A 27,721-nucleotide genomic window follows, 5' to 3' on the forward strand; every position below is an offset into this window, starting at 1 on the left:
AGAGCCCCTGCTGTTCGAACCCTCACAGCAAGCTATCATCATTAGACCAGGGGAACACAACCAATTACTGTTGTACCTAGCATCCACCTGCTCAGGCCAAGGTGCTCTGTACCTTGCAACGCAAACTTCATTCCCCAGCAATCAGAAGACCCGACAGCGGCCCGTGCACAGGACGCCCTTATGTTCCTTCTGCCCATTGCTGCATGCATGTCAGCTGCATGCAATTGTTGATCACAAACATAAGGGGCGCCTGGCTAAGGCACAATTTCCAATCAGGCTCAGGAGGACACTGAAATTCCTGTGCCCAATATACCGAGCCAAGGCCGTCTTCAAGCATCCCCGCTTTGCATGTCATGTCATAGCATGCCCCACTTGGAGTAATTTAATGCCTTTAGGCCAGAATATTCATAATACATTTATGTCCTGTTGGGCACATCCATATCCCCCTGTCGATCTCATACCGAGGACACTCTAAACTAATTTAGTTCGCAGTCCCCTGTCACACCAGGGGGCTGTATATGATGCAACAGAGGATGCAACAGAGGCAGCTTCAGTCACAGGCGGGTCACACATTTCAGAGGTATTATGTGCAGCTTCATGTATTACTAGATGAATTGTGTGATTGTCTTTCTTGTCTGCAGCATTACTGCTAACATACAACTCCCCCGGGGGTCAAGGCCTGCGGCCAGATGACAATATCAATGATGTCAATGAAGCTCACGCCAGGGGAATCTATGTCAGATATATAGAGGGGCCCCGGGGTTCAGGCGGCGGCAGCCTGCGGCCATACAATGATGTCGATGATGCTCATGCCGTCGCATGCATGCGTGCGGCGCGGGTGCAGCACGAAGTCGAAGCTGTCCCCGGCCTCGATGTCGCGCGTCCATTCCACGCGCCGGCGGTTGGATGTTCCCTCCGCCTCCGGCTTCATGTTGTACGCCTGCGCCATCAGCACCGACGGCGGCCTGCGTAGCAGACACATGCTGTTAGCACATTTACCATAATCTTTGAGATTTTGACTAATATAACAAAGGACCGCAACGCCAGCATTGGAGGCCTGAGGGCATACATGCAGGGCCACCTGCAGCCACATCTGCAGGGCCCACAACAGTCTGCAGGATTACCATCGTCGGAAACAATACTACGGCCTGGAGTGCCCTTGTCCTAACAGCCCTTCTAGTTTATGGAATCACCAGGCAGCCCAGCAGCTAGCCTGAGAGACAGTCAGTCAGTGACAAGTACATCACATCGCTCTTAGGGGGTATGGAATCAGATGCCTGACATTCGCTCCTCATGACCAGCGTCCAGCATGACAGCAAGGAGGACTGGAGATGAGCTGGGCACCACCAATAAGATAATCATGCCAGAAAACATGCAGACACATTATCTCACACATCTTCTGGCATCTGTCTGTAAGGCAGCTCGTTTGGCTGCCTCAAGCGTCAGCACTCAGCATGCGGAAGAGGCAGCGCTGCATTTCCGCAGATCCTGTCTACTGCTTCCACTCTCCCGATCCCCTGATGCCGCTGCCATCAATAACTTTTTTTGCTATGCCTTGCCGGATTGCACAGATAGATTCTTGTCCCAATGGGAGCTCGTACAACCACAACGTAAGGCTGCTGGTGCAGGAATTAGGAGCAGCTGCAGCTGCACCTTATAGTCAGTCAGGGAGGCGGCCAACAGATAGTCCACGTGTCTTGAGTAGTAGAAACCGTGCTTTGCTCACCTGCTGGGGTCGTAGAAGTTGTGGGAGACGATGAGGTCGATGCCGTCTCCACAGAGCGGGTACACATCGTACGCCAGCATGACGCGCGCCTGCATCGCGCGGAAGTGCGCCGTAAACCTCACCGCGGCCGCCGCATACGTCACGTTGCCGCAGCAGCGCCCCTCCTCCGACGCGCACGGGTGCATGCCGCCTGCGCGCATGGGAAGCCAGGTGAGTTGAGGCTTGCGGGAGCAATCCAGGTGTTGCCAGATTAATTCACAAGAAACTACAAGGGAACATGCCTCACGACAGAAGAGGCTGTCACGTGCGGAAACCCCTCTGTACTAAGTCATCTTCATGCAGCCCAGAAATGTGGCCTGCGATTCTTGCAGACCGGCTTGAGCGCTGCAACGCTGGGCACAATCTTGCTAGTGATGAAAGGTTTCGCAGTGGACCAAGATTTCCCGATATTCTGGTCTGACCAGTGAGCATGCTTCTACACTGGCAATACGAGTGCCTGCAAGGAGAGCCTGCCTGGTCTCATGGAGGGGAATTCGTAAGAGGCATCGGCGCAGCCCCACTTGTTCTCGGCCTCCCGCCACACCAGCTGCTCCAATTTGGTGGAGGCCGCCCCAGTGAAGTACCCAAACGTCCACCCCAGGTGCCGCTGGAAGGTGGGATAGTCCGCATTCAGCGACGCCAGCGGCCTGCACATACCCAACAACAGGGGTGTCAGCATTATGCGCAGGTGGACTTGAAGAAGCTCTTCCTTCTCAAGCTGGGCAATGCAATCACTGCCCGGGCGGCAGCGGCACATTTTACCAATCCATGCTCCTGTCTGAAGCCATGCGTGAGCATCATTCTCATCAAGTGCTCTCGCAGTTGCCAGCGCAGAAGTAGTGTCGCAGAGATCTTAGAGACTCAGAGGCAGCGCCAGGGCCACACGAAGTAGTGGGTATTCCTGGATTGGCTTGCTTATCCTGGGCGTGGCATCAAGATCACAGATGCAGGTGCAGTGCCACGGGCTTGGCAAAGGGCGAGGTAGCGCACCGGCCGGAGTGGCCGATCTGCATGTCCCACAGCGTCTGCTCGGCGTCCTGGAACAGCACGGCGGCCGCCTGCCCGTACTCTGCGCGCCGCTGCTCTGGCAGCCGCGTCGCCACGCACGGCTCAAAGCCCTCGCCCGCATCCCACTCCCCCACCCGGAAGAACGACTGCACATTCGCATAATGATCCTCCACATTGTTGAACGTTCCTTTGCTTTACAAGGCTTCAATGTGAAGACTCTGCTCTCCTTTGCGAAAGTCAATGCCACGCCCTCCAGCAGATTTCTCTTCTAGGAAAGTGTGGATTATCTCTACGTCAGCCTAGCTGATAAGTCCTATTGTCCGCCTGCTGCTCTGGAACAGCATGTGGCAGACAGGATACTGCATGGCCTCTCATCAAAGTTGTAGGAATGACGATGAGCAGAGATAATGAGATCATAAATGAAGAGCTCTTGGATCAGCACCTGGGGGTAGGTGTGCAGGTGGAGGCCGGCGTGGCTGAGCAGCCGGGCGAGGGCCCAGACGCTGTACGACTTAACCACCCCCGCGCGCGCCCCCGGGACCCTATCGCAGAAGGTGGACCCCCGCAGGATCACGGGGGCCCCGTCGTAGCAGCGTTTGGAGGGAACTCCCCCCGCGTGCAGCAGCCAGGTCGGGCTGGAAGGAAACGCGTGCTCCCCCGATGGCAGCTCCACCCCGAATGTCAGCGCCCCGATGCGCCCGCCGCGCGCCTCCGCCGTCGCTAGCAACCCCGCCATCGCCTGCACGCAAACCAAAGAGCCCCTCGGCGCTGCAACAAAGAGGACACGATGAAGGAAGCTGTCAGCTTGGGGCCAGCAGTCCATGCTCACGGGGTGCTGCAAAGCCATCTAAACTGGTCACTCCTGTAACTGGGTGCATGCCTTCTGCTGTCCTGGCAGTGCTGTGGTCCAGAGCCCAAGCAGCAGCAGAAGCAGGGCCCAGGAACAACAAGATGCTGGAATGGAAGAGAGGTCCTCCCACTGTCGTTTCCAAGACAACAAACCGTAATTCTTTGCGTGATGTGTCTGCTGCGTGGTGTGGGGGCACCTGCAAAATGCCCTCGCCCGGCAGCAGGGAGAAGCCGTCAGGAAGCAGAAGCAGCGTTTCTGCGATGCTTGTGCCGCCGCACGCCCTCTGCCAGAGCCGCTGCGCGGCATCTCCCCTTCGCACCGGCACCACCTGCACTTCCCCAGTCCCCCCGCTCTTCGCCACCGCCACATCAGCCTGCACAGTCGTGCAAAGACAGATTTGCATCCCGTGTGCCTGGACAGCAGCACTGCTTCTTGTGTTGCCACAGATCTCACCAAAATCCAAAATCTGGTGGTCACCTAGGTAGGGCGAAGAAACAGGAAGGACAGTGATTGCATCATGTATCTTGCAGTTGTACTGTTTGTAACAACCTATATCCTTGCAATGGCGCCATAGGACCTGACAGCACCCACCTGTGAGAGGGCGCTCCTTTGGGCCGCAAAGCTCCTGTGCCAGTCCACCCACTGCTGCGCCCCCGTCAAGGCCTGCACATTTCACTGCATTCATCTATTCCCGCCCTTTACCGATCCACATCCTACGCCCTCATGATATCAGCTCTAAACCTTCCCCGCACATGTTCAGCTCTGCACGCATGCATGAGCTGTGCATACGAAACAGAACCCTCTTTCTACCGCTGCGTACTGCTACTGATTGCAGTCAAACCTGTGATCACCATCCCTGCAGCGTTGCCTATGATCAAATAAGCCGGCTGCGCGCCTGCGGGCGCAGCGGCAGCAGGGGCAGCGTGCCGCGTTCCAGAACGGTCTGCAGCTGCGCAGCCAGTCGCGCCGCACCCGCCTCCGGCAACACAGCCTCTGAGAATGCGCTCAGGTCCACCAATTCAGACACGCCCCCCACGTCCGCCACCATGTACGGCACGCCCATCGCACCCACCTGTGCGCGGCAAACTCCCACTGTCAGTACTCTCAGCTGCGGCCTTATGTTCAAAAAGCCCACAGAATGCTACCTGATGCCCCGTATGGGTGTCAGACCTTGTCCCTTTCTCGCAGCAGTCATACCCCCAGAAGCGGTCGCCCTCGCACTTTGAGAATGCCCAGGCATTTCGTGCGCATGTCATCAATAAGTGGCGGTGCTTGACAAAATGGGCAGACGCCGGGTGTCAGGCTGTGCTCATCAGCTTACAACGCGCAGACATCGATTGCTCAGGTGAGGAAGGCCTGCCAGTGATTGAACTGAGCTAGCAGAGCGGGGCGATAAGATCTAGGATTCAAGGGGTGAGGCGGCCGCGCAGAGGGGTGCTTGAAAGGGGCGCGCCTCGGCGATGACGTAGGGCAGGTTCTCGACAAGGGAGCAGAAGACGACGAGCATGCCCGGTTGGGCCAGCACTTGCAGCGCCTCGGAGCGGGGGGCGTTCATGAGCAGGTGCGTCTTCCAGGGCCAGCCGCGCGACTGGTCCGCCAGCCACACGCTGCTCGGCTGGTACTGCACACTCGTGTCAGCGCCCAGGAAGTACACCTGCCGGGAATGGCATGACAGTTTTAGTGACTGACTGAGTGACTGAGTGATTGAGTGATTGACAAATTGGATGAATGAGTGAATGACTGAATGGAAGACGTCATTCAGCCACGTGGCTAGGTGCCTCGCAAAGGTATACTTCTGTCATTCTATAAGGGCTGCTAGGACTTCCAATTTTTGCGTGTAGGCTGTGGGAGAAATATGCCTCCACCAATCTTGACAGGATGGTAGGCTTCTCGAGTACCGCGCAAGGGCTGTGCTTCATGTCTGAGGCTTCATGAAATGACATGTAGCCTAATATGCGGCACAGCCCCCACGCAGCACTCATGAAAGCTGACAGCCAGGGACAGAATTCGTCTTTGAAGAGAAACGTCATTCCTGCCCTGTTCACAACTGCAGAACGTGTGCAGCGCAAGCATGCATGGGGCTGCTTGGTGCACTAGTAATGTTTGATCGCATGCACACCTCAAACTCTTCCTGCTGGCCGCGCAGGGCCGTCAGGCGCCGCCCGGTGCCGTTTGTGCTCCGCTCTACTCCGGCGCCGCCTGCCGAGCTTGCCTGCGCTGTGGCCGCTTGCTCCCTCCAAAGCTTCGAATTCACCTCCTGCACAACAATGGTGGAGGAGTAAGGCAGGGAGACTCTACAAGTGAGCACACCTGGCACCAGCTTGTCTAGGACAGGGCCTTCATTTCCAAATTTAGCCCATCAGCTGCTTGAACCTTTGAACATGGCACATGATGGCCTATGTGGATTCTAGACGAGGAACAAGCAATGTGCCAGTCATAAGCATGCTACATGCCTGCGGGCACCTTTTGCAACGATCCCTATGAGCCAAAGAGTCGAGCCCCCTCCCTTGATCTGGAAAAATGAGCAGCCCGAAATGACCCAACAGAAGCAAATTGTGCTCAGTTGGGGGCCAGGGCCTGCTTGATGTCACCACGTTCAATTGGTTTGGGGCGGAATGTGGCTGACTTTGTGGACACCAATCCATAAAACAATACGCCTGCTGGGGGCCTCCTACAGACTAGTTCTGCAGGGAGTGGTGTAGTTGGGGCGCCACAGCACCTGGCTCTGTTTGAGCGAGGCGGCGTTGAGCATATTCAGGGCATCCACAAACACTTTAATCCCCTTTCGCTCCTCCATGCGCGAGAAGAATGCCACCCGCCACACGCGCTTGACCGCGCCCGTCTGCAGCTGCATTGCCTCCCCCGGGGCCACCCCCTGCAGCTGCGGGGACCCCAAGGCCGGCATCACATTGGGGATGATCTTAGTGTCGTCCGGCAGCGTCCAGCCGCGCGCGTTCAGGTACGCGCGCATGTGCTGCGTGGGGCTCGCCAGCGTGTCGGCCATCAGGATTGCCATGCGCTCCTGGGCTCCACACAAGAGCCCAGTCATTTGGTGGTCATTTGCATGCTTGTTTGCATGTCTGCTTTACAGGTTTCAGGGGCTCTACCGGAAGATTTTACTGGTAATCTCCTTTCTGCTGCATGTGTTCTATGCAGTTTACACAAGACCCCCTCATGAACCCCTTGCAGACCCTCTGAAAGTGCACCATCTTCCTCTGCACACCGACACTCGTCAACTATCGAAACTTGTCTCGAAGGGACAAATGAACAAGCGCCCGAGCCAAGAAGGTTCGCCTCAGGATCCAAGAATGCAGGCGAATACGGGAATGAGGGGCTCCGGTGAAGAAATCTAATAATGCCGTACCTGTTCTCATATTGACTGCCCTTGACAACCACCTCTTGTCATGTGGCTGATGATAGCTTATGTGACTAACAGCAGAGGGGATGGGAAGGCATTAGGACACCTGGTGGTCGATCCGCAGGGGCTCCACGGAGAGGGATCGTTGGGGGCGCCACTGCAGGGACCACATGTGGCCGCCATGTGGTACGATGACTGTGCGCGTGCCGGGGGGCAGCCGCCGGAAGTAGCTGAGCGTGGCAGCGTCCACCAGCACGCCGCCCCACTCGTGCCCGTGGATCACCTCGCACAGATCCGCGTGCTCCCGCAGCCACGCCACGATCGCATGCTGCGCGCGTGATGTCTCTTGTTATCTAGGATGGAAGAGATTACATGGCACCCTTTCCTCTAATCTGGCAAGATTTAAACTGCATGACACCTTGTGCCTCTTTGCCCATTGCAGGGGTTCTACTCTGAGGCTGCCAGGATACAAATCAAACCATGCCACAGGAGCACAGCGCTCGTCAGCTGCTGCCATTTCTGCATTGTCATCTCTGATAAAATGTTGCACTGCATGCGCAGGCGAATTGACTGGTATGAGGTGAGATTACTGTGTGAAGTGCCCGGGGCTAGGCAGGGATCTGCGCACCGAGAGGGCTTCGTAAGGATATGTTTCCACCACCTTTGGCTGCTCAAAATGACGCTGCTGGAGACACTCGAAGCTGAGTCCAGCTGCCTTGTGCACCTGTACATCACGAATGATGCATGCATATTATGCTTTGATACAGAGCTTACTTGATAGACAGAGAGAGTCTCATAGTATGTATAGTCAGATAACATGCCCTACCTTCTGGGCCTGGGTGCAGACTTCCACCTCCTTCGTCACCCCCAGGAAGGTGACCTGGGTGAAGTCCTGCTCTCTCAGCGTGTTCGCAAGCAGATGACTGGCTGTCGCTGTTCCGCCACCTCCTTTCAGCATTGCACGAACGCCCCGCCCAGTGTCAGATTTGAGCATACCCCAGAAGTCTGCTGTGACGATGCAAATCTTCAGCTTAGCGTCATTTCTGGTGCTCTGGGCATCGCTATAGCTGTGTAGTACAGCTAGGCAGATCAGCCAAGCTATTAGCGAAGCACTTCTGCACTGAAAAGCCCCCATTTCTACATCATCGACATTCCTAGATCATATAACAGGTTAAGGTGCATTCGGGGGTGAAAGATGCCCGATTTGAAATGTCTGTAAAGAATTCGTTAAACATCGAGACCAGGACACAGCCTCGAGAACAGGTAAGGAATGTTCAGAAGAGGCCATCAATACTTCAAGATGTCCAAAAAACCTACGAACATCTCTCTAAGTGACATTCAGGATCGCCGTCCCCTCAAACCCAGGATCTGGACGGAATTTCCTTGGCTCGAACGCAGAACTCCGAAATGGGTTTCGAAACGCGGCATGCGTTCGCGGCGTTCCGTGTAATGGGCAGATTTTTGGGCAAGGTGGCGGGCAAGAGGCCCATGCAGGAGATGTGACAAGAGTGGGATCAAATGAAGTCAAATTATAGTTTGAGCTGAAAATTATGTGCTTCTGATCATGTGCACTGAACAACTTGTTCAGTACAAGTCAGCGCGGGTTGAGCAACTGGCATGCTTGCACTGCAGTGCCACTCCGGCTTTCAGTGATGGCGCCGGCTTTAAGCTTCAAGCTAAGTTAACTTCCAAAGTTGAGTAAATTTGAGCCTAGGCCTTAACTGGCACATCATGTGATCACTTGAACTTCACGGCGTTTAAGCCACTGCCAAGAAGCATCTGAAAAAGAGCCTGAGGCACGCAAACAGTTACGACAGTATAGTGATGTCAACAGCCAACTGTAGTACCGACATATTATGATTATTATTACACGCTTTTCCTGCCAGAAGCAAGGTGCGTCTGCAGACAAGCTGCAGTAAAGGCCAAAATCCTACCCCTCGATGGACTCGCCACATCCAAGCAAGACCCAATCAATCCTGGGCACGGTGCTCAGTATTTATACCGCCCCCCGCCAGCCGGGGCCAACGGGTAACCGACATATGGCACAAGTCATTCCATTGGCATCTTGCCGCTGCGGCGTAAAAGTCTGGAACCGCAGCTGAGCATATGCCAGTCATCATGATCAGCGCACTGATCAGAGTACTGCACCTCGTGCTCATCATAGGCAACTTCAAGAATTAGTGTCTGCAGGTTCACAAGAACCACAACGACAAACTCTGATTGTTCCAGAGCGTCCTTACTCCCTGGGACCTCATGTATCAACAATGCGGATGCCCTGCAACAGCAGCCACATGCATAAGACACAGTCCCTTGAAGGATGTGTGAGAGAGGCACGGCATCAGAAATGGCGCAAAGTCATTTAGAGAGAGTCATGTGAAGAAGACTTGCCATCGGCCGCATGCGCTGCAACTCCTGCTGACCTTGCTGCGACCTGGACAGCCACATGCAAGTCTGGTGTGTGCTCACATGCAACTACTCGGGGAAACCAGGCAATCTTGGGATGATAAACAGGACTTCATTCCGTCATGGTTCGAGCCAGAATGCTTGGGCCGGGTAATGGAACAGAGTTGCAGCGGGTGTTTGGGGCTCACTGTCCGCCTTGCCGCTTCTGCCGGTCCTGCTCCGCTCGTATCTGCGCCTCCTCCACCTATAAATAGTCAAGGCAGGACGCTTATTCCCAGCAGCATGGAGTCGTCTGGCTTTGCTCTGCCTGCCTTGCCTTGGGAAGGGCACACTGGCGCTCATCTGCAGCCTCCGACACACGCGTGAAATGCCTTTTTTAGTTTCCAACGATAGTGTATTTCAGGAGGATGCGCCTTGTGCACCTGCCAGCGGCAATTGATGACTATCTGGCATCCTTTTGCCACAGCAGATCTGGTAAGGTTGTGTCTGCTCGGGTGTGCACGTGGCAAAGCGGCAGGCCTTGCGCCACTTTTGGAAGAGGGCTCCAGACATGCAAAGGTATGGCCAGATAAATCCTGAACAGTATTACTCTGGGAAGTGTAAAAAAACTTTTGCAGGGAAGAATAGCCAGCGGGGCGTGCCTTGCGCCTGTTGTCGAGGAGGATGTGGTCGAGTTCCTCCTGCTTGCGCCGGCGCTCGTCCTGCTCTCGACGCTTGCGCTCCAGCAGCGTCGCCTTCTCCAACTCCAGCTGCCGCGCCACCTGTGCCAGTGCAACCCGCCATCTTTTCCTCTTTCCTTCTCCATCGTCCCCCAAGATTCTGTCAAACCCCTTCTGCAGGAAGCTATACTTGCATGATTACCGCGCCGCTGCAAACCAAGGCATGCCACGACAGTCTTCCGTACCCCTGCATTTACATGGGGGCCCTCCATCTGTGATGACGGCAGAAAGACCCTCTCTGCTGACATCACAGGGTTTACTTAAGACTACACAAAAGGGGGTAAGTCTTTAGTACCACATGGACAGTAGAGCCTACTGCCTGGAGGCTCAGCTCTCCACCCTTCAAGAGTCTGTCAAGGCCTCTTCAGCAGGAAGCTTTGCTTGGACAATCAACGCGTTTGTGGCATATGCACAGCAAAATGCCCTTTTCAAGGTACCAAGCGATCCCATGCAGGTGCTGTGTTGTTTAGGCATCCCATGCTTGCTCCGGCGTCGCACTGGCCCACAATGCCCTTGTGCCTGTCTGATGAAGCCTCCAATACAGAGTTCCTTGCACAGGGTCACATCTGTGGCGCAAAGTGCCGACGTGAGTATATTGTACTGTTCCAGGGCAGGGGGTGTGCCTTCTGCTCGAGGGCGGCCCGCTCTTCGCGCAGGCGCGCCTCGATCTGGCGCAGAACGTCCTCTGACTGCATGGCGGCCTCCACGCGCTCGCGCACGCGCTCCTCTATGCGCTGCGCCATCTCCTCCTCCTCTAATAACCGCGCAGCCGCGTCCTCCGCCTTCCCATTGCTGCGCAGAAAGACCACACCCCATGAGACCGAAGACTGCCAAGCACATGACCTGCACCAATAGCAGGGAAGTGGCGAAGTGCAGCCTCTCAGGCATTCCAGGGGCAAGGGCTTTGCAAGACGATGCAATCCCAAGAGAGCGCCAATGGAAATGTACGGCGTTCTGCTGAAGGGATCTGCCCAACAAGGCGTTGATGAGCCATATGATGAGCAGGTCGGCGCTTTGTGGGCGCCAGATCTGCACAAGGATGGGGTGAGGTGCCGACGTGGCACGGAGGGTGGCACACTGCTCAGGGCACACACCTCTGTGCCGGCTGGCTTTCCTTGTTGCCATCTCCCTTTCTTCGGTAGTGCCTGCACACCGAGCGGGGCTGCTCAGTCCTGGTCATTGCAGCGTAGTGCGCACCGGCAAGCATGCATGCATGCAGGTCGAGGCAGGGCTTGCCTTGTGCGTGCGGCAGGCCTCCGGGGGCTTGAAGGCGGGGAGCGAGAGGAGGATGGCCTGCTGCGGGGGGAGCTGCGGTCGCTGTCACTGCCAGAATCGTCCCTTTTCCTCCTCCTCCTTCCTCTGAAGGACAGAACTAGAGTGTCAGATTAGGATGTGGGTCCCAAGAGCTTGATACATCGAGAATGATGATGGATGCAGGAAGACACAGAGGGAATAGCAAATGACCTGTTGTCAGGTGACGAGCTCTCCCTGCTCCGACTTCTTCTCCTGGCCATGCCTTCCTTATGTCTTCCTTAGTGAACTATGAAATACTAATGATCTCTGTGCATAAGCACCTCAGTGGCCACTTCTGACAGGAATCGATCTGAATAATCGCGTGAATTCGATAGGGGCATAACACGATCTAATTTCTCTTCTGTCAAGATTGGACGTTGCACTGATCTTCTTAGAGAGTCTTGTGATCTCTCGCCTTGAAGGGAAAACCCTGCCTAGGGTTTTGGAAGCTCCTTGAAGGCCAACAGCTGGCTGGTTGGAATGCAAAGTAGGAATCTCTTCAATCTGCGATCACACATCACGGGCGTTCTGAGGGGCCCTGTGTGATATTGAGAGCAATCCTGGCGGTGCAGTCCTGTACTGCAGCCACTCTGACACTTCTGAAACGCCACATTTGGTAGTTTTAGGCCAATCGGGTACCGTACCGGCCTTCAAATGGAGCCTTTGACCTGCACCATGAGAGCCAGCTCCAGTAGCAGCTAAGATGTGCTTGGGATAGATCATCCAGTAGGGTCAAAAGTTAGGGTCAGAACGCGGAGATCGGAGCGGGAGGCGCTGGGGCGGGAAGACCTGACAGCTGGGGCAAACTGAAAGGCCAAACAGGAAGGATGGCGCCCGGCCACAACACCAGGCCGTCGCTATCTACAATGTTGTTTACGTTTGTGAGCTGCCTCGCGTGCTTATACGTTGCCGGCAGGTAGGCAACTGAAGCTCCTAAGAACCACTACTGAGCCATGCTGGATGCTGTCTGCCCTGCGGCTGCCTCAGCATGGCAGAGTTTTCTTAAGTATGACAGCATTGATAAAATAAGGTTTTCGACATAATCAGGGGATTTCCTGTTTCAAGAGAGGAAGTCAAAACAATCTCCGTCGAGGCACCAAGGGAATCTGTAGTGATGGGTGTATTTCCATTCATCGATCTTAGTTGCCCCAGAACGGTCCTTCGAGTGGGATGGGTTTTTTTGTGTCTGTATGCTCTCCCTTTCTTGGCTGTTCACACCACAGCCAGAAAGTTCAATCCAGACCATGTGCAGTATGTCAGACCTATTGGACATAGATGTATCACGTATACTTCCTCTATTCTGTAAATACCATCTTGAATAATATTGTGTGTTGTTGACAGGCTATGGAGCACCACCAGGGAACTCCATTACTTGGTAAGCCGCCTCTGCCTGAATATGGACTGTGACTATTATTGGCTATGACCTCATTCTGTCTGTTGACAGCTGCCCATTCTCATGCATCCTCAACTGAAGCAAGCACTCTTTGTCTGCAGAAGAAGGAGATGAAGGGCAGCCCATACAGAAGAGCAGGGAGCGGGTTCCCATTCATGGAGTCGGGTTCTGAGGCAAGCCCGGGGTGCGTTCAGCTGCCGTCCTTTGCTTTCATTCCAGTGCACAGCCTCTACCAAGTTCTGCAGCTTCCAACAACCCTGCACCCAACGGATGTCAACTCAGACAGCTGTGTGGGTTAACCAATAGGAGCGAGGGCGTTCTGTTCTATAGCATAAGACCTAGCGCGGGGCCGGCCACGCCGCTGACTGGCGCAGCAGTGGAGGACGACCTGCCACTGCAGACTGGGGACGAGGCGCTGCTTGGGCAAATCGATGGGGTGGAGTCTGGGGAGGTCGCCGGCTGGGCCTGCTTGAGAGGCTACATGTCCAAACCCTTGGAGGTCTGTCCACTTTATTGACACCTCAGATTCCTAAATCTTCTCCCGCAACGGCTCATCCTGTCCCTGCGTCGAGCCCCCGGCACCATTGCACCCGGACACTGACTGTGCGAGCAACGTATTTTATGTGAGCGTTGCAACACAGCATGGTCGTGCCAGGGCAAGCTGTGCTGTAGGCCTTGCGGCCGCCCTGTGACATTCTCAGGAGGACAAGATTCCGCGATTAATTGTTGCCCACATGTCACTTCTGCTCTCTGCTCTCAACAGCGTGATGTGCTGAGGGTGTGTGCGCGGGGTGGATCCCTCAGGTGGTGGTGTATGTGGACGGTGTGCGCGTGGGGGAGGCGCTGGCGTTGGAGGAGACCCCCCACCACATCATCCATCGACTGTGCGAGCTGGATCTGGCGGTGTCTGAGCTGGAGCAGCCGCCGCGTCAGAAGGGCGTGGGCTTCCGCCTCAAGCTGCCCAACCTCACGGAGGGCAAGCACGAGGTGCATGGCCATGCTGCTGATTTGACTGGAGCAGAAACATGTGAAGTTCATGACATTCCCACAGATGTAATTTGTCTGGGGTTGCGCGCCCTAGCGAGGTTTCTGTTTTGGTTGCCCTGTTGGCATCACCGTTGACCAATGTCGGAAATCTGGGGGCCCTACTGTCATGCAATGCTGCATGTCCACTACCTTGAAATTGCTAGCCATGGCAGCGTAGCTGGTTGACCACCAATGATGTTGCTCTGACTGTGCTCTGTGAATTGGCCTGTTTCCCAACTGAAGTTCAGTCCTCACTTTGAACTTTCTGTTGTCCTAGGTCCGGGCATTCGTGAAGAATAAGGAGGGCCTGGCAAAGCAGGAGCTTAACCAGTCCCCGCTTCCCTTCGTGGAGTCTGCTGCCCAGCCAGGTCCGCACCCTCCTTTGCTCCTCTGATCGCTCACCAAGTAAAATGCGAGCTTCTCATCCGCACTTTCTGTCTTTCTGCGTTGCGCCCAGGCACAATCCTTCCGGGGACACACTCTTCTATAAATCAATGTATGAGATGGCGCAGCAGAGGCCTGGGATTTGTTGGCTACGCTCTGCGTTCCTGTTGTCATTCCCAAATTTCAGGGGCCATTTGCAGAGCGCATGCAGGTCACAGGCCTAGGCTGTAGAGGAATGCTGGAACTAGTAAGGACTTGTTGCTCTATGGGTTGTGCTGCTGACGCCCTGGATGTGGACTGGCAGGGCTGGAGGAGGCGCTGAAGCGGAAGGACGCCATCATACGGGTGCGCAACGCCCAGATCAGCGCCCTCTGGGACGAGCTGCACACGCGCCAGCCCTGGACCAACGCCCTCTCGGGGGACGCCCCCATCAACCTCGCCACCGAGACCCCCGTCAATGCCTCGCGCAAACTTCTGGTCATCGGCATCAACACGGTGAGCATACTCTCTCGCTGCTTCATAGATAGGATTGGAGCAAGGCGGCGGTGTGTCCAAGAAACATTATCCAGTTGCACCATGAGCTGTTCCAGTGGACTGGTGGCCATGGCATGCACACGGTGGGTCTGCCAACTGCTGGTAAGAGAATACAGGTTGCTGGCAAGTATGCAGCATGTTGAGGACATCAGGGACTTGCATGAGAGCGCAGCAGGCACCGTCTTCGTGAGGGCACCCGGCATTGGGCTGCCATTCGCATGCCTTAGAAGGGCCAGCATGAAGGGCATCCCCCCCACATGGTGGCCATGCATAAGGCTGATTGGCGAATGATTTTTATATTGCATTGTTCAATCCTCTGGAGGTGAAGGGGGTGCGATGGATTGCGCAGGGCCTGGGCGCGCGGTCGCGGCGGGATTTGCTGCGCAAGACGTGGGTGCCCACGGGCAAGGGCCTCAAAACGCTGGAGGACGAGAAGAGCGTCGTCATCCGCTTCGTGGTCGGCTACAGGTGGGCCCTCCTTCCCTACCCGACGTCGCCTTCCCATGCATTCCTGACTGCTTCATTGCCCCCACTCTTTATCCAGATCCCTGGTGTGCTGCTTTGAGGGCAAGCACACAAGCGCAGGGTCAGATGGACCTGTCTTTCTCCTCGGATATCGTCGGAGCACTAGCCATACATGTAGGGAGATCCGCCAAGATAGCTTAGAATCTGAGGGAAATCTGGAGGATCCTTTTCCACTATTAGAGTCACACCAGTTGTCCCAGAAGTATACAGCTATGTAGAGCCCTGCACAGGGCAGTTGAGACACACGCTCCCCAGTGGGGCCATTGTCAAAGAGGGCACTGTCAAAGAGAACATTGCTGTAAAATTGGTACTGAATGGCTCGTATGGCTGTGTGCGCGCAGTGAGCAGAAGGACGACCCGGACGAGCTGCGGATACAGGAGGAGATAAAGCTGTACGGCGACATCCTGCGCCTGGACATGGTGGACACGTACGCGGACCTGTCACTGAAGACGCTGAAAATGTTCACCGTGCTGCCGGCCAAGTATGACGCCGACTTCTACTTTAAGATTGACGATGACGTGGCGGTCAACATCGATGCCATGGCCAACTACCTCGCTGCCAAGCGCAACCAGGGCAACCTCTACCTTGTGAGCCCCCTCTCCCGTGCCCGCCTTCCCTGATACTCATATGCCGTCACTGGCTGGGTGGAGTGTGGAAGTCGGCTGACTGTGGAAGGAGAAGGTGCAATGCAGCAGAAGAGCGCATGTTGTGCCGTGATAGATCCGCTTTGGGTGGCTGTTGTTCCTACTACATGAATTGCTGGACCAGCAGAATTGTAAGTGTGCAATGTGCGCGATGAGCAGGCGGGCATGGGGCGATCGTGGGTGTGTGCTGGGTGCAGGGTTGCATGAAGAGCGGGCAGGTGCTGACGGACCGGCGCTACAAGTGGTTTGAGCCTGAGTACTGGCGCTTTGGCGACCCCGCCTCCGCCGAGGGCCAGATCAACTACATGCGCCACGCCTCCGGCCAGGCACGTTCCCTCTCCCCATCACACCCACCCATCACCAGCACCTTACCTGTTGCAAGTTGCAGAAACCGCCCATTCTATCCTCTTGCTACTGTCTTGCTTCCGAAGTGCTCTTGCTGTCTGAGCAATGCGATGAAGGCAAACACAGGGTGCATGCGTGCTGCCGAAAAATGAGTCAGGGTCAGGGCAGGCACGGGCACCGAAAGAGCAGCAATGATGCGTGGCCTGAGGAGTGCAACAGCATAAACGACTGAGGACGGGATCAGGAACCTACCGGCAGTGCCTATGAAACCTACAGGGCAGACGAACAAGGACGCGGCTGACAAATCAGGGTGCGTGCAGGTGTATGGGCTGAGCGGGCCGGTGGCGCGGTACATTGGGCGCAACGGCCCCATCCTGCACCGCTTTGCCAACGAAGACGTGACGCTGGGCGCCTGGCTGGTCGGCCTCGAGGTCACCCACGTCGACGAACGCCGCTTCTGCTGCGACTCCGCCGAACGCTGCATGGCCCAGGTGCGGCTGTGATCTGGTTCTCTCTCTCTCTCCAATATGCAGCCCTGACTTGTGTACCTTGCTGGTCCCTATGAAGCACCAGCTTGACCTCTGGATGGGACATGTTGCTTGCTCAGGATGGGTGGCTGCAGTGTTGGTGGCGGCAAGTGAGGTGACTTGAGATGACCACTGTCGGCCTGGTGTTGTTGAGTTGTGCAGTGTAGCATGCAGTGCACCTGACAGCAGAATCTCTCAGTGTCTCTTGAACACATTCAGTATTCTGACAGAGGGCAGGAATCACACATTGACTGATGGCTTTGGTGGACTGACAAGAGGTAGTTCGTGCGTGCGCAGACAAACGAGAACAACGTGTGCCTGAGCTATTACGAGCACCAGTGCGCGGGCATTTGCAGCAGCGAGTCGCGCCTGGAGCCCATCTTTGAGTCCTGTCTCAAAGACCCCCTCAACCGCCTCGCCGCCCTGCTGGCCGAACAGGGCGAGACTCTGGAAGACCAGAAATAAGCGCTGCCTCCCAGTCCTCTCTTCTTCGCTAGGTATATTTAGTCTCATGCCCAGTGCTCATCCATGGCAATGCCTGGCCCTTAGAGAAGCTGACCCCTCTTCAGCTGTCTACTAGAGCTGCTTGCTAGATGCTGCACCAGGCAGCCCTCCCTATGGCACATGATTTTTGTGAGGCCACGCCAGCAAGTTTTTAAGAAGGTATCTTGAAGCATGCCTTCTCAATCGTGCGGGCCATCTAGCAGGGGCTTTCCAGTGACATATAATGGCGACTGGCCTGCTCATTTGAGATGCCTTCTTCTGATGGAGGGCACAGATCTCCAGTGATCTTGTTGGGGCAGGGGCGTGACTCTACAGCTCGTGCTGCATGTTGAGGTGCTTTCAAGGCTGCCCCACATTCATTTGGGAGAATGTATGTTGCTGGCTGTGCCAAGGGTGGCTGCATTTTTTTGTGGGTCTCAAGGGGAGACAGCCAGCACAGCAGCAGCATATCGATTCATGAGAAAAATTGCACTGCAGTTTGGTTGCAGTCGCAGTGTCTTGTTGGGGTTGCCGAGGTCTGACTGTCAGGCCAGTTGTCACACCTGTTGTTGCATTTGATTTTTCATTATGCAGTACTGACGCTTCTGGCCTTGCAGTGCCAGTGCATCAAGACTGGAATTGACTCAAGAACATGTCAAGACTGCCTGGCAAAAACACACTTCGACACCAAACAAATGGCTCCTGCAAGCACTTCCACCTTTTTTGCAATGCTCTTTTGCATCAAACCTGCGTTGAGTTGTTTGCTTGTGCTGTGGTAGATTATGCGCGTTGTTTTAGGCTTTTGTACCTGACACAGCAGCAGGGAAGGTATAGGGCAAGGGATAAGGAATGTCTCAACCAACACATTCGTTGGGCTAAGACATCCCAGATGAGGTCAGCATCACATGGTCACTGGGTAGATTAGAGGTGTACCATGCAGCCTGAGCGCTTGGGTTTGCAAAATTCGCAAGGTGTGGTTGGTCTCTGTGGCAGCTTTCACCTTCACATGGTGGCTTGGTTTGCCCTACAAGATTGCTGCTGTTTCTGCTCAGGCTGTTTGGCAGGGCCATGGCAGACTACACATTCTCAACGTTGTGACGATTCGTTGTAGGTGCCCCATGTGTGCTCCCCTATAGCAGGATGTGTAACATAAATTCACTAGAGATCTTTGCAAGAAACAGGCCGGAATTTGCAAGCGCAACACTTTGAGCAACCCTCAATGCATTACATAACCAGCACTCAAGGCTGCTGAGCATGCGCTGCTCCAAAAGTAGCATCCCATGAGAGTGCGAGTCTGTCCCCTTAGGGCAGACGCCTTCCGAGCTAACACTTATCAGTACAAAAAGCTACAGTCACTGGGACACTACGGTAATTGTGTCGCATTCAGCATGAAGCATTTATGGTACAGCACCGCAAACAACAAAAGCAGCGTCGCAACTGGCCCAAATGACTCATCAATTTCCTGGCAACATCACTTCGCCGCTTAAAAATCATAGTCATCCTCTTCAAAGTAGCCGGCCTCCTTCATCTCTGAGTAGTACATCAGGTCCATATCCAACTCCTCATTCGACCAGAAGAATTCTGACAGGAATGTCAGGTAGAGCAACTGCGCCAGCAATCACAGGTTACTCTCAACGTGCCATTGAAGGCACTTCAATAACTTGGCATTTGATGATGCAACAAGCGCAGGCAGAATGTCAGAGGGACAGGCATGACTCACCGGAGGGTATATGGCATAGTACAGGAATGTGGCGAGGCCATAAACACAATATCCACCAATCACGCCTGATCCCAACAAGATCGAACCTGTGCACAACACCCGCACAATGTGTGAGAGAACATGAGTGGCGTTTGCATGACTACAGAAGACATGCAGCGTGACATCTCAGAGCAGCAGTCAAGGTGGACAGAGTGCCCGTAGCTCACCTAATCCGGCCAGGACATTCAAGGCAAATAGAACCAGGATGTATCGGTAGAAAGAGGGCTTGGCAGGCAAGCGATCGCGCCATTTGGTGTTGGGCAGGATCAGAATGAGGGCATAGACCAGCAGAAACAGCACGGTGTGCGCCTGCATAAAGGCAGTCTCCTTGTAATTGGGCGAAAAGGATAGACCAAAATTGTCACTAAAGGGCATAGCAGAGAGCTCAGCTAGTCACTCACCAGCCAGAAGCCCCATTTGCTCCAGCGCAGATCATCCCCAGGTGCCTCCGGGCTTCCCCTGTCAGGAGGGCTGAGGTTCTCAGATGTGGCAATTGGCTGCTGTGGTATGTAGGGACTGAGAACCTCCGTAATGGGATAGGGAGAGCTGGGTGGACATACCCGTAGAGAAACAGGGGCACGTGCGCTCCAAATATGTATATCGATGCCACCACAGTCTCAAAGGCTGCATATGCTCCAGACATCCACAGAGTCCTGATAAGAGCCTGCATTGTCAAGGAACCTCAGAAGCGTTCCAACACTTGCCACGGCTCGAAAGTGAAGAGAAAGAAGTAAAATGCATCAATTCTGGCATGTGTCTGCTGCAGGGAGGATGGGCAAGTGTGCGTGAGTGCATCTGTACTCACCTCCCTCCCGCTTGTGAGATAGCCCTGCAGCAGAAACACCACCACCGATACCTCCAGCATCACCAGTCCTGCAAAGAATGGACACTACATGTCAAGACAAAGAACAGACTCCAACTTGGCTTGGCAAACGTGCACAAGTATCAGCATCACAGTGTCAATGGCACGTAAGCTACAGATGGTTTCGATTCTTTCTGACTCCATCTCACGCTCACAGAGTTTCCAAGCTGTATTTGAGGAAAGTGACAATAGGAGGGTGTTGCGCACCAAAGCGTGTGAGGAGCCAGAGGAGGTTGAGGAGGAGGGGGCTGGAAGATTCCACTTCTGCCACGAATGCGAGGCAGCGCAGCACGTTGAGCAGACCGACCACCCACAGGAATGCATAGTATGTGGTCATGATGTGGGACTGTGACCGCTGCAGCTTGCGGATTGAGGGCAGTAGGCGCCATCCCAAGAAAATCAAGAAGAGCACTGTGGGAAGCCCAATGACCTGCAGGACAAGCTGGGCTGTCATGTCCAACTCTTCAGATGGGGAACAAAGGTCAACAAGTGCTTGCCGATGGGGTGCAGACCTCAATATGAAGCATAACGCCCTTGATGAGATGGTGAGATTTAGCATGGCTAACAAACCACAGAGAGGCTGGTACTCCTTACAGGAAGCGGTGACGTTATGAGTAAGCAATGGTCAGACAACGCACCAGGGTGTAAATCAATGTTGAGCCATGACTATGTGGACTGACGAGATCTATACAGATGGAAGCACCCATGCTCGTCCTCTTCACGCCAGGGCCTTCATCAATAGCTGGTCGTCTTGGACTCAACAGTCTCGGCACCTTTCCACGAGCATTTTGGGAAGTGGCGAGTTCGCGCGATTTAGGATGTTTATTTAGCTTAGAGATTTATTCACAATCAGTGGAACAGAGCTCGAATGGCTTGAGGAGAGGTCATCCAGCCATCACCCTCAGTTTATAAGCAGCTTCTCCACTCGCGGAACCTGCCATCCCAACTGCGCCATTACACTTCTGGTGCGATTGATATTGGAGTCTTCTCTATGTTCTGTGGTAAGGAGGCAATCTGTATCCTATATACTGATCTGTGCACACAGCGACGTGATCAAGCCTTGAAATCTCCCAGATCATTCTAGCAGATGGCAAGCCAGCACCTTTGGCATGGAATAGCTGGTCTTTCGGGAGCAGCGGCAGTTTCTCTCGGTGCATATGGCGCTCATGCGTTCAAACCAAAAGATCCGTACTTTCTAGAGGCATGCTTATTTGTTCCCACGTATACACATGCCGAAGTGCCTTAACCTCAGAATATTTTCTTTCTTGTCAGCTGATAGCGATATCTTTTCAATGAGAATTTCTTCTTGAGTTGGGACTGGCCTGCAAATCCAGACGGGCTGAACACAGCACATCTATATGCGCAGGTATTTGACCGCGGCAATAAGTATCACCTCTTACACAGCCTACTTCTTGCTGTGGCACCTCTTGCCAGAAGACCAACAGCAGTTGGTGCCTGCGCAAGTGCTGGGATCCTGCTGTTCTCGGGCAGCTGCTATGCTGCCGCATTCACAGAAGACCGTGCAAATGCCAAACTTGCTCCCTTCGGGGGCATGGCCCTGATCGCTGCTTGGCTGTGTCTAGCAATTCCATGATCAGATTTGTCTCAAGTCCTCCTCTGTGAACACTGCTCGTTGGCATACAAGCAGTTGGTCCTGTTTCAGAGAACGGCTGTCCTGACACATGTCCCTGGTGTCCCTAAGTGGTGGATATGCAAGACAAATAAAATGATGTTCTGAATAAACAAGGACATTGTAAATTTGACAGCACATCCCACAACATGATCCATTCAATTTTTCCTGCTACTTGCCACACAATCATCTGCACGAAGAATTGCTCAGGCGTCAGCCTGAGCCTGCGGCTCTGTCTCTGGTCTGGGCTGCTGTCCTTCTGGCTGCTGCTGCTGCTGCTGCTGTGCCCTCTGCTGCCCCTCTCCCCCCTGAGGTTGCCTCTGCCCGAGAACAGCCACCCTTGGCTGCTGCTGGCCAGGCACCACAGGATTCCCTCCCAACCCCTGCAAATAATAGCGCAGCATGTGTAAAAAATGCCAGCGAGCTCAGGACAATTTTAACCAGAGTCATACTACCCAGAGGTCCGGACCCGAGAGCCTCCACCCTCAAAGAGCAATGGAGAAGTCTCACTACCGTATAATCCCACCGGAACATGGCAATATATCTAGGCACGGGGAAAAATCCCAGAATGGGTATCAGCGGCCAACTTTGCAAAGATGCATTTTGACAGCTGTGGCCTCTTATTCTGTCGCACAGGTGTATTTTGCTCTTTCTAGAGCCCTCTCTTAATAAGCGTCCTAAACAAGATCGACAGCAAAACAAGAGCTGCCAGGTGAAGCAGCAGGGGCCTGCACAAACGCTGCCTGCACTTCAGCACGAGCGGAGCATGAATTGAGTCCAGACAATGCCCAGGGCTTCTAGAAGCAGTGGGTGCGCGCGCACCTGCTGCTGGCCGGCGCGCAGGTTGCGGCGGCGCCAGAGCACGAGCCAGAGGCAGCCGCACAGCGCCAGCAGCAGCACGCTCTCAACGGTGTCGCCCATCGCGCCGCGGTCCGCGCCGTGCCACGCGCGGCCGGCCGTGTCCACCGCTCGCTCCAGCCAGCCCAGCCCCAGTCCCACGCTATCCCTCCTCGGCACCGCCCCCAGCGCCAGGGCCTGCACCGAGAATGGGACTGCCATTACCATCGTGCAATTCAATGGAATAAACATAAAATCATTTGCCGCAGAATGTCTTCCGGCATGAGGAGCCAGGTGCACAACCCGGGCCAGCAACACACAAGCTGTCATTGATCGCGTTCGGTTCTTTTGAACTCAAAAATTTAGTTCAGCTTGAATGCCTTGAAGTAAGATCGAAATTTTGCTTGAGCAGAGGGGACAGACCTTGCAGATTACAGACCTTGCAGATGATCAAACAAGAGAGCTCTTGGACCCACCTCTGGCCCAGGACCGGGGTCGCTGATGTTGTAAATCCGGCTGCTCAGCCAATGCAGCGCCATAGGAACGTGCGGCCTCACCGACTCCCACCTGCACGCACGCTGCACTGGTTAAGGCAAGCTGACTGGCCACACAGATGCCACTGGAGTGATCCCAGCTGCAGGTATTCAGAGAGGCACATGGACAGGTCGGCATTATTGGTGCATGGTATAGTAGCAGAGCATTCCTGCCAGCAAGGGCCAGGGGATGAGCAGCGGCATGGGCATACCAGGAGTGGAGCGCCAGTGAGAGCAGGGCCACTTGCACAGGCGCGGTGGCGTCCGGCTGAGCCTCCAGCGACTTGTCATAGAACCTCTTGGCCAGGTGCAAATCCTGCAGCGGTGCCACCACTTGTGTTCAAAATTGCCTTTTTATGCTTGAGCGGGCTGCTATTGATACCAGGTGCCCTGGCCATGTGTGTGACTGAGTGCCATTCCATAGTCTGCAACTATATAAGAGCAGGGTGCAGTGGGACTACTAGGATACCACCGGCAAAGTGAATTCCTCGAGGCTCTTCGTTGATGGGCGAATTGAGAGCATTTGTTTCGCTACAGGCCCTGAATGGGGCCCACACCTGTGGCAGGCCGGCGCCGAACTCGTGCATGAAGCCGAGGTTGAAGAGCGCCTGCGCGTTGCGGAATTTGGAGGCCGTCTGGTAGAGCTGCGCCGCGCGCGCCCAGTTGCGCTCGGCCCCGCGCCCGTACCAGTGGCTGTCCCCCAGCTGCAGCAGCGCGTCCACATTCCCCTGGTACAACCAAACTCTGCTCAACGCTGGTTTTGCGGAGCGGATTATGTGGCGTCTGACTGCTCAACGCTGTCTGTGTGAAGTGGATCATGCCGCGTCGGAGAGTCAGACGGTCAGCCAAGATGTGCAGTTCCTGATTGCATGAAGCACCTTATCCACTGAGCGGCCTGAGAGTTCTGCTTTCCTTGGCGACAGGAGTCTGCTGTGATAAGGCAAAAAGAGCTGCAGTATGTACAAGATGTCCAAGAACATAACCGATCCTTTCAAAGGCAGGGGTATGGTGCTTGCCTCCCCCGGTGAATAAGTCAGTGACAAACTTGTCCTGCTGATACTCTTTAGTGATCGATAGGCTCTGCATGAAAAAACATGCAGGGTGACCTCAGGGACAGCTGCGCCACCTGGCCGGCTGCGCGCTGGTGCAGCTTCTGGGCGAGCGCAGAGGCAGTTGGGCCGGCCGCGCCAAAGCCGCGCGAGAGCATCCAGGCGGCGTTGCTCTGGCCCACCTCCAGCCCCATCTCTGCCGCCTTCAGGTATGCCACCACTGCACCCTCATAGTCCCCAGTCCGATACTGCACCCACCAGCAATCACTGATCAGGCACTGGTTAAGCAACGCAGGAAGTGGTTCATGCACCCAAGCAGATCACTGGGTGGGGCATTTGGAGGGCTGGTTTGTGCGTTCACCCCTGTTCGACACTGTTATCAATCGTGTGCAGGCTGTCATTCTGCACCGATGCCATGCGTTATGCTTGCGCAGCACCACTTCCAGGCATGCAGAACTCGCCCGTCTCTGATCGGCAGGGCGAGCAGGATTATTTGAGCATATAAGAAAGGGTGGGTCTTGGCGCACCCAGTCAAAGGCTTCCTGCAGAACCGCCGCCCACGGGCCCCTCTCTGCTATCTTCTTCAGCAGTTCCAGCGCTGCAGTGCAGCCGCCCCTAAATAGCCAGAGCCACATGCACAATTTCAGGCCACCTTCAGAAGAAGTACTTGGCGAGCCCACGGCAGCACCATGGTGAACAACTAGGATCCCCCTCCCCATTAGCGACAGGTAAAGATATATTCCGCCCTCACAGAGCCACAGGACACAAAGTGATGATGGACAGGTGGGTGCCGCACTTGTCGGCGGCGGAGCCCTGCAGGTGCAGCATGGCGAGGTTGTACTGCGCCAGGACGTGGCCCAGCTTGGAGGCCATGTTGAAGAAGGTGAGCGCCTGCTGCGCGTTGGCCTTGGTCCCCCAGCCGTTCAGGTGCATCACGCCCAAATGGAACCACGACTCCACATGCCCCTGCCGCACCACTCCACAAGGTCAATTCCGGATGTCGCACCCAAAAAAGGCTTGATTACACTGAGAGGGGACTTTGCACCGGCGCAACGTCAGGATTTTTTTTTTGTTATTGGTGAGGGGCACCTCGGAAATGTAATAATACAGTATGACTCAGGCATGAGAATCTCTCGAAGCTGCTCCAAGCACAATACGGGTGACATTGAAAACAAATAGCCAAGCCAGGCCGTTTCAGCTTTAGAACAATCGAACCAAGCTACCCACAGGACATCATCGGCATGATAGATAAAAAAACCAGCGGCACTGCGCACCTGCTCAGAAGCAGAGGTGAAGTACTTGAAGGCCTTCTTGGCGTCCTTAGGCACGCCGTAGCCGGACAGGTGGAGGTAGCCCAGGCCGTACTGGCCGCTAGGGTGGTTGCGCCGAGCCGCGCGGTCAAACCAGTCCAGCGCCGACTCGTTGCTGGCCGCCACGCCCACACCGTTGGCATACATGTGCCCCAGGTGCGCCATCGCGTCCGCGTCACCCGCCTCCGCCGCTTGCCTGCGCAACAACAGCCACCGCATCAGGCACTGATGCTTGCGTTTCAGGTTTTGCGACTGTCATCTATTCACCTGCCATGAGTTGCTGCACAGACAAAAGACATGACCATTGCAGCCGCATCTGCTACTTGCAGAGCAATACCCAGCTTCGACTTTTTAATGGCGGCCATGCGGGGGGCAAGCCTGGTTGGACAATGGTCTAAACGGCAGCAGCAGATGGAGGTTTATTTTGGCACTGAAGTGGTTTATATTCTGGCAGAGCAGGGGCCCACCTGAAGTAGCGGAAGGCCTGCTCGGGGTCGCGCTGCACGCCCTGCGTGAGCATCTGTCCGAGCGCGCGCTGCGCTTCCGCGCTGCCCAGGTCGGCAAACCACTGGTAGTGCAGCACCTGCTGCTCGCGCGTTGGGTGGCCCCGCCACGACGCCCCAGCACTCAGCCGCATCCGCTCCACCTGCGTCATGATTCTCACACTACATTACTCCAGCAGCGCCGTATGACGGGCCAACGCGTCCTAAGCCATGGCGTCATTGATACAGCACAGGCAACCTCTACGTAGGTGATGCATTATCCAGGCCACCCCTTCCAACACAACGCCTCTTGACACTGGCGCATTTTAAAATGCAACATTGCTGAGAATCATCTCCGGCATGAAGAAGGGCTGCTGCGGTGTAAAGTGTCAGCCAGACAGCCACCCATTGGTGGGGTCTCCTATCTCTGTGGACCCTGAGGCCTTAGGTGACCTGTTAAGTGCGGCACGCTACTTCATGTGCTTTGCATGGGAGAAAAAGAGGGGCCGGGGCTCACGTAGGGCAGGCTGGCGGGCTGGCGGGCCAGCTCCACAACCTGCTCGGCCACAGGCTGGTAGTAGAGCACCGCAGTCTGACAGGACTTGGGCACGCCCAGGCCGTGCATGTGGCGGTAGCCCAGCGCCGCGCGCGCAAAGCTGTCGTTGCCGGCCGCCGCAAAAAAGTAGTGCGCCAGCGCCTCCGGCCACCGCGCCTGCCCAAGCTGGAACAGCGGCAGCGGATCGGCTGCATCTGCGCAACACACTTATAGTGTCAGCTCTTGTGTCCATGCAATCGCATTGCCTCAACTCATTCGGCGCTTTCAGCCCTCATGTCCGTAACATTGCAGCTCGATACCCTTCAGCCAGCGCGCTAGCAATATCGTTTGCAGGGCCTCAACTGTACGCTTGGAGTCACCATAATAGGTCTCAAACTGCCACTGCAAAGTGTGCTTCAACACAAACATTGCAGAAGAGCGCCTGGCGTGACATGGCTGCATTGCTCATGCGCGTTTGCCTGGCCCTGCTCATTTGGTCTGGCCAGCGCCACGGCGTGCAAGGTGGTATGTATGAAAAGGGAATGACCTTGTGGAGGGGGGTAGATGCCAATAGCCAGCCGGAAGCCCAACTCTGCCTGCGCCTCAGGATCGCCGCGCTCTGCAGCTGTGCGCAGCAGCTCGAATGACACCGCTGGGTTGAACAGAACCCCCTCCCCTGCATGCAAGGAGGATCACCCTTGAGGCATCGGCACATTCTCAAGTTGCAGACGATACTGCACACGAGGCATCGGCACATCGTTCATTCCATCCATTGATCCACGAGAGGCATCTGCACATCCATTGTTTTCCCAATCAAAGCTGCATGAGTCCACCAGAGCTGCTGTCAGACAAATAGGGTGGGGCCCACCGAGCTCGTAGCAGACTGCCAGCTCTTTTATGGCGCCGACATGCCCATTGTCAGCGATTTCCAGGCCAGAAAAGTGACTGGACAGGACATCATCATGTGCCCCGCTTCCCTCTGCATCTGTTGCATTCAGCGCTGTCTCTTCGACTGCCATAGATACCCCGAGGCTGACGCCCGCTGCAGACTTCAACAGATCTGCTGCCTGCCTCAACTGCTTTGCTGACGCATCTTTTTTTGACCTGCACCACCACTAGAGGTTTGAGTTCCACGTTTTCACCCACCCCATTGAGCGATACATCATCACATTTGTTGCATGTTTCGCATCGTGTACTGTCGTTGGGCTGATACCTGAGATCCACTGCCTTCTCATACTGCTGCTGCGGGAGGGAGGTATCCACCTCTGTCCCATGAGCTGCAAGGATCATCTGTCCAGCTAGAATGGCGACCATGACTCCCCATAATTCGGCAGCCCTGCCTCCCTGAAAGATCAAGACTTCTCATTCAGATTCGAAACATGGAGACTTCGATACATGATGGCACAGAGCCGCTGGGTTTGTTCATGTCGAAAAACTTGACTGTACAGCCCTACTTATGCAAAGCT

General features: G+C 55.1%; 6 protein-coding genes across 6 annotated transcripts; 1 reads left to right on the forward strand and 5 right to left on the reverse strand.

The window, feature by feature from the left end:
• Positions 1-763: 763 nt before the first annotated feature.
• On the reverse strand, positions 764-4,686 carry COCSUDRAFT_62612 (hypothetical protein; the record flags this gene model as incomplete). Its single annotated transcript, XM_005648580.1, has 9 exons — positions 764-965; positions 1,727-1,916; positions 2,100-2,110; positions 2,287-2,412; positions 2,756-2,919; positions 3,216-3,512; positions 3,820-3,996; positions 4,215-4,286; positions 4,564-4,686. 9 exons carry the CDS (start codon positions 4,684-4,686, stop codon positions 764-766), a joined length of 1,362 nt encoding a protein of 453 aa, XP_005648637.1.
• A 336-nt stretch (positions 4,687-5,022) lies between these two features.
• Positions 5,023-7,939, reverse strand: COCSUDRAFT_62613 (hypothetical protein; the record flags this gene model as incomplete). Its single annotated transcript, XM_005648581.1, has 6 exons — positions 5,023-5,277; positions 5,743-5,880; positions 6,343-6,645; positions 7,088-7,309; positions 7,610-7,705; positions 7,808-7,939. 6 exons carry the CDS (start codon positions 7,937-7,939, stop codon positions 5,023-5,025), a joined length of 1,146 nt encoding a protein of 381 aa, XP_005648638.1.
• Positions 7,940-9,138: 1,199 nt separating this feature from the next.
• COCSUDRAFT_32971 (hypothetical protein) lies at positions 9,139-11,644 on the reverse strand. Its single transcript, XM_005648582.1, has 8 exons — positions 11,568-11,644; positions 11,340-11,462; positions 11,198-11,248; positions 10,727-10,895; positions 10,026-10,145; positions 9,573-9,628; positions 9,370-9,412; positions 9,139-9,256 (listed from the first exon to the last, which is right to left on the reverse strand). The coding sequence occupies exons 1-8, from the start codon at positions 11,615-11,617 to the stop codon at positions 9,233-9,235; spliced, it is 636 nt and encodes a 211-aa protein (XP_005648639.1). The 5' UTR covers positions 11,618-11,644; the 3' UTR covers positions 9,139-9,232.
• Positions 11,645-12,899: 1,255 nt separating this feature from the next.
• COCSUDRAFT_62615 (hypothetical protein) lies at positions 12,900-17,240 on the forward strand (the record flags this gene model as incomplete). Its single annotated transcript, XM_005648583.1, has 10 exons — positions 12,900-12,973; positions 13,096-13,288; positions 13,594-13,776; positions 14,093-14,183; positions 14,504-14,694; positions 15,083-15,201; positions 15,600-15,846; positions 16,101-16,233; positions 16,525-16,739; positions 17,073-17,240. The coding sequence occupies 10 exons, from the start codon at positions 12,900-12,902 to the stop codon at positions 17,238-17,240; spliced, it is 1,614 nt and encodes a 537-aa protein (XP_005648640.1).
• A 1,225-nt stretch (positions 17,241-18,465) lies between these two features.
• Positions 18,466-20,734, reverse strand: COCSUDRAFT_23261 (hypothetical protein). Its single transcript, XM_005648584.1, has 8 exons — positions 20,518-20,734; positions 20,087-20,309; positions 19,823-19,890; positions 19,578-19,681; positions 19,419-19,476; positions 19,185-19,326; positions 18,979-19,064; positions 18,466-18,864 (listed from the first exon to the last, which is right to left on the reverse strand). Exons 1-8 carry the CDS (start codon positions 20,584-20,586, stop codon positions 18,742-18,744), a joined length of 873 nt encoding a protein of 290 aa, XP_005648641.1. The 5' UTR covers positions 20,587-20,734; the 3' UTR covers positions 18,466-18,741.
• A 526-nt stretch (positions 20,735-21,260) lies between these two features.
• Positions 21,261-27,569, reverse strand: COCSUDRAFT_47138 (HCP-like protein; the record flags this gene model as incomplete). The annotated part of the gene is made up of 14 exons (XM_005648585.1): positions 21,261-21,892; positions 22,332-22,544; positions 22,823-22,913; positions 23,092-23,195; positions 23,437-23,607; positions 24,006-24,176; positions 24,456-24,543; positions 24,725-24,894; positions 25,203-25,434; positions 25,706-25,884; positions 26,238-26,470; positions 26,803-26,931; positions 27,124-27,359; positions 27,469-27,569. The coding sequence occupies 14 exons, from the start codon at positions 27,567-27,569 to the stop codon at positions 21,716-21,718; spliced, it is 2,295 nt and encodes a 764-aa protein (XP_005648642.1). The 3' UTR covers positions 21,261-21,715.
• Between the last annotated feature and the right edge of the window lie 152 nt (positions 27,570-27,721).

Source organism: Coccomyxa subellipsoidea (assembly GCF_000258705.1).
Source record: "Coccomyxa subellipsoidea C-169, whole genome shotgun sequence".
In the NCBI taxonomy this organism is placed as follows: domain Eukaryota; kingdom Viridiplantae; phylum Chlorophyta; class Trebouxiophyceae; family Coccomyxaceae; genus Coccomyxa; species Coccomyxa subellipsoidea.

Coding starts and splice junctions, on each gene's coding strand:
- COCSUDRAFT_32971 (XM_005648582.1), bottom strand. CDS start 11,617: ATGGCCAGGAGAAGAAGTCGGAGCAGGGAGAGCTCGTCACCTGACAAC. Junction 10,896..11,197: donor GAAAGCCAGCCGGCACAGAG/GTGTGTGCCCTG, acceptor CTTTCTGCGCAG/CAATGGGAAGGCGGAGGACG. Junction 9,413..9,572: donor CAGAAGCGGCAAGGCGGACA/GTGAGCCCCAAA, acceptor GTGGCTGTCCAG/GTCGCAGCAAGGTCAGCAGG.
- COCSUDRAFT_23261 (XM_005648584.1), bottom strand. CDS start 20,586: ATGGGTGCTTCCATCTGTATAGATCTCGTCAGTCCACATAGTCATGGC. Junction 19,327..19,418: donor GCAAATGGGGCTTCTGGCTG/GTGAGTGACTAG, acceptor GCCTTTATGCAG/GCGCACACCGTGCTGTTTCT. Junction 18,865..18,978: donor ACTATGCCATATACCCTCCG/GTGAGTCATGCC, acceptor TTGCTGGCGCAG/TTGCTCTACCTGACATTCCT.